The 4,469-nt window shown below is 32.8% G+C and overlaps 1 protein-coding gene across 1 annotated transcript; it reads right to left on the reverse strand.

Moving 5' to 3' along the window:
* Nucleotides 1-254: 254 nt before the first annotated feature.
* LOC128548354 (integumentary mucin C.1-like) lies at nucleotides 255-3,612 on the reverse strand. Its single transcript, XM_053522909.1, has 4 exons — nucleotides 3,308-3,612; nucleotides 2,966-3,067; nucleotides 2,623-2,724; nucleotides 255-1,876 (listed from the first exon to the last, which is right to left on the reverse strand). The coding sequence occupies exons 1-4, from the start codon at nucleotides 3,546-3,548 to the stop codon at nucleotides 1,578-1,580; spliced, it is 744 nt and encodes a 247-aa protein (XP_053378884.1). The 5' UTR covers nucleotides 3,549-3,612; the 3' UTR covers nucleotides 255-1,577.
* Between the last annotated feature and the right edge of the window lie 857 nt (nucleotides 3,613-4,469).

A 4,469-nucleotide genomic window follows, 5' to 3' on the forward strand; every position in this document is an offset into this window, starting at 1 on the left:
GGATTTGAACCTGCTATTTCAAAGCAGTAAGGTTAGTTTAAATCTTATGTAAGACATCAAAGAACTGTTATAATATATAACGTTTTTATTTGTAAATATTATGATATGAACAAAATATCGAGTATAAAAATACCGTCATACGATTCAGTACATAAAATTAACAAATTAAGGTTATATATTAATATTTTAACAAGAAATATTCAACTAATCATGTTATCAAAATATACATATCACATTTATGCTTTGATTATATTCAAACAACATAACAAGGCTTTCAAGCAAACTGTGTTCGTGAATAATGAAATATTTAAAAATAAAAGAAGAAAACAGATATGTTAATGATCAATGTATTTCCTAAGTACTCAAAATGCCTAAAATGACATGTGCGTGAAAGCCTTGTTGAGATATATAACTATAAGCGAAATGAAACATCATATAAGTGGTGTAATCTCATGAGAAATATCAAGTGTGATATGTTTGATCATGCTAATATCTTTGATTATGCTATTTATTGATTAGATGGAGATGCTTTTAAAATTAAGCTGCAATAACTTAAGGAAACAAGTTTCAAAAGAAAATATCTAACTTAAAAGTTAAAACACAATCTATGAGTGAACATTCGAGGTAATATTTATGAGGTAGCACAAGTATTTATGAGATAGCACAAGTATTTATATGGTAATGTTGTCAAAGCTAATTCTTGATGCTATTCATTTTTCAGGTAAAATGTTCAAGTGCGTTAGACAGTTGCAGCTAAAAGTCATGGATTACATATGAAATATTTGTAACATATATGGATTTAATGTGAAACATAGATGGATTATGTGCGAAACATGTACAACACATAGATTTAATGTGAAACATATATGGATTACGTGTGAAACATTTGTAACACATGTGGATTTATTAACATACATGTACTAGAATTATTGTAAAACAATTATAAAAACTATGGATCTAAACACAAAATACTGAACTGTTGTAAAATAACTAACTGCTTAGAGGTATCTGTATACAAACATTTTTAAGACAGGGATTAAATGTGAAAATGGCCACAGGGATTAATTGTGAAACTACTTTAAATATGAAATTTCATGTGAAACACGAATACGAGTTTATATGTTACAATATTAAGCATTACTCACAACCTCTGGAAATATTAATACCTGACATTTGGGAAATTGTTTGTACACATTTTAATGCAATGGTTTTGCAGTAAAATTTTGTATGTCATAAACTCAAAATTGGAAAACATTTTAACACCTGGATTTAGTATGAAAACATTTGTAACACATGGATTTATCATGTAAATAAAATCATAGTGATTTGGAATGTGTATTACTATCATTTTGAATTCTATGCTAATGTATGTTTTTATGTATTTTATGTATCAGACTGAATAAAATTTACACTTATATCAACATCAGTTGTAGTCATCTCAACCATGTTTAAAGATACCCTCAAAACTTGAACAATGATGCAAGAACAATAAGCAAAAACAGGTGTTTAACATAAAGAATACTTTTAAATGCAACACTCAAAGAAGTAATAATGCTCAACTGAGAATATTACAATGTCTAATGAAGCAATCTAGACTGTAGTCTAGTTGGGTATCTGTAAACTGGTGCTACTGCACTTGTGTTAGTACTTGTGTCTATCATAGAAATCTCTGACAGTCTAGTGCTGCTCATGGCTGGATCCGATAGACTCCTCACAAGGGGTGCTGTAGATGTAACAGTAGATGACGTAATTTCTGCTGTAATACGATCTAGTCTGATTTCAAGTCGTTTCAACCGTATGATTCTTTTTTTGTGCATAATGAAAAGTATCACAATCACAATGATACAGAATCCTGTGCTGAATGATAGGGCGTAAACTGCAAGGATAAGAATATACTGCAAGGATAGTATATAGGAGACAATTTTAACATAACTGCGAATCTTAAATATTGCATCTTCAATTATAATGCAGTAGTGGTAGGTCTATATACCGGTTCATAATGGTCAAAAGTTGAATCCCAACTCATCTGACTTTCATTTGTTTGAGATATCTGAGAATGACGATTCATTGTTTGCATAGGATGCATATAACCATCATCATCTATGTTAGACTCAGTTAAAATGTTTTTCTTAAGCACTATTGGATATTCTAACCTATACAATCTTGATTTTACATTAACTGTTTTTCTTTTAAAATATATGCAGATAAGCAAAGTGAAGAGCAAGCAACATATGCATAAACAGTATAAAATAATATAATGGGGAAATGGTGCAACAGTCATATATGATGACTGGTAAGTTTCAGTGAAGGGGTTAATAACAGAATATAATTTTACAGACTTGGAATTGTATGCTGAAATATCAAAAGAAAACATTAAATCACATACCTACTAATTAGTTATATCTATATATTCTATAAATATATTATTATGCAGAACAGAACAGAATAGAAATTTTATATAGCAACACAAGTTTTTGTTTATTAACCCTTAGCCTGCTGCAGGCGAATTTAACAGCCTTTGCAATTTTAGCAGACGACATTTCCAGCAGACGACAGTTTATCTAGCAGGCAAAGGGTTAATTTAGATTGTGTTAATAAATGCATATAATAAATGCTTCTCACCAGTAGTCAGAATAGTGCTTTTCACGGTCGGGTTGGTTGTGCTGTCTGCAGGTGTGGGTGTGGGTGTTACGCTCACAGTCTGTCGCCTAACAGAAGCCTCAGCTAAGAACAAGAGGAAAACAAAACAAATTATTATATAAAATTTATGTGGATGTTTTTGTGAACATGAAATGTTTAAGATAAATTTCACTTCAAACCAAAAAAGATGTAGGAACGAGAATATAAGCGGGATGCCAATATAAGCTCCAACGTGATTTTTCTTAACCTTTTTCTAACCTATAAATGGTTGCATATAATACACTTGGAGGTTGTGCGTAATATAAAAAATATAAATGCTTCTCACCAGTAGTCAGAATAGCACTTTTCACGGTCGGGTTGGTTGTACTGTCTGCAGGTGTGGGTGTGGGTGTTACGCTCACAGTCTGTCGCCTAACAGAAGCCTCAGCTAAGAACAAGAGGAAAACAAAACAAATTATTATATAAAATTTATGCGGTTGTTTTTGTGATCATGAAATGTTTAAAATAAATGTCATTTCAAACCAAAAAGATGTAGGAACGAGAATATAAGCCGGATGCCAATATAAGCTCCAACGTGATTTTTCTCAACCTATTTCTAACCTATACATGGTTGCAAATAATACTCTTGGAGGTTGTGCGTAATATAAAAAATATAAATGCTTCTCACCAGTAGTCAGAATAGCGCTTTTCACGGTCGGGTTGGTTGTGCTATCTGCAGGTGTGGGTGTGGGTGTTACGTTCACAGTCCTTTTGGAGGTGTTGCCAAGACAACAGAGTTTCGTTTTATGCGAAGATTCTACAATTACTTCCCTCAATGGTGTATAGCATATGAGCACATCACACATTCTTTCTTCGGGTAGATCTATATTATCAATCTGTACATATAGTAGATTTGCTGTGTTTCGCATATCCAATGTCGAATTTGGGAATCTCGGTGTAATATGAACTTTTTGAACATCATTCGCCTCACTTGCGAAGAAGTACATGCCTTGCTTATTAAAGACAGTCTTGCAAAAACCATCATGACAGTCTCGAACCTCCTCCTTCCATGCTGATATGCTTGACAAACACAACAGAAATGCAATAAATGCGTACATTTTCTCTAAAGAGGTGTTTTTTCCGCTAAAAGTAGCAAACTCATTTATGAAGAGTCTTTGAATTAAGGGAGGTAATCAATGTACATTACTAAATGCCAGTTCCCGTATCCGTGTTTGTCCGGTAATAGGTTAAGGTATACTAATTTTTAGTGACTCCTCTTCGTGCCGACCAGTAGAACTATGTATTTACTGAAGTTCTGTTATCAAAAAAATCTGGAAAAAGAGTACATACCCCAGCCTGAGATTGAGAGCAGATTTCTTTCTGTTTCGTGTCTGCTATTATAATGCAAACGGTGTTCATGTTGTTCTTTATATGAGAACATAGATGATTCTTGAAATCGTCATATTGACTAGACTCTATCTGTAGCTCCACCACTGATGTTTGCCCACTCAGGTCTAGAATACTATTTTGAAAGTGGTTAAAAAATATTTTTTTAACATTGGCATATTCGTTTCTAAATGTATACAGTCCTTGCTCTTGAAAAGAGCACTGGAATTCATCATGGATGTAAGATATACTCTCCCCACAAGCATCTTCAATAAACACTGCCAACACTTCACTGCCCACGAATAAAATAGCTAGAACAAAACATTTAAGTAAAAATCTCATCTTTTTTTCATTGTAGTTGAAATGGCGCTGTATTTTCATGTGACTCCCCGCGCGGGTGTGAAGCGATAAGATATAGTACTCATGTTTGATAGCAAATTTTGAAACAGTTTTGAATGAAACAC

Source organism: Mercenaria mercenaria, chromosome 14 (genome assembly GCF_021730395.1).
Source record: "Mercenaria mercenaria strain notata chromosome 14, MADL_Memer_1, whole genome shotgun sequence".
Lineage (NCBI taxonomy): Eukaryota > Metazoa > Mollusca > Bivalvia > Venerida > Veneridae > Mercenaria > Mercenaria mercenaria.

Excerpts from the sequence above, each read along its gene's own strand:
- LOC128548354 (XM_053522909.1), bottom strand. The coding sequence starts at position 3,548 with ATGCGAAACACAGCAAATCTACTATATGTACAGATTGATAATATAGAT. Across the intron at positions 2,725-2,965 it reads AAGTGCTATTCTGACTACTG|CTGAGGCTTCTGTTAGGCGA; the intron begins GTGAGAAGCATT and ends TCTTGTTCTTAG. Across the intron at positions 1,877-2,622 it reads AAGCACTATTCTGACTACTG|TTTACGCCCTATCATTCAGC; the intron begins GTGAGAAGCATT and ends TTATCCTTGCAG.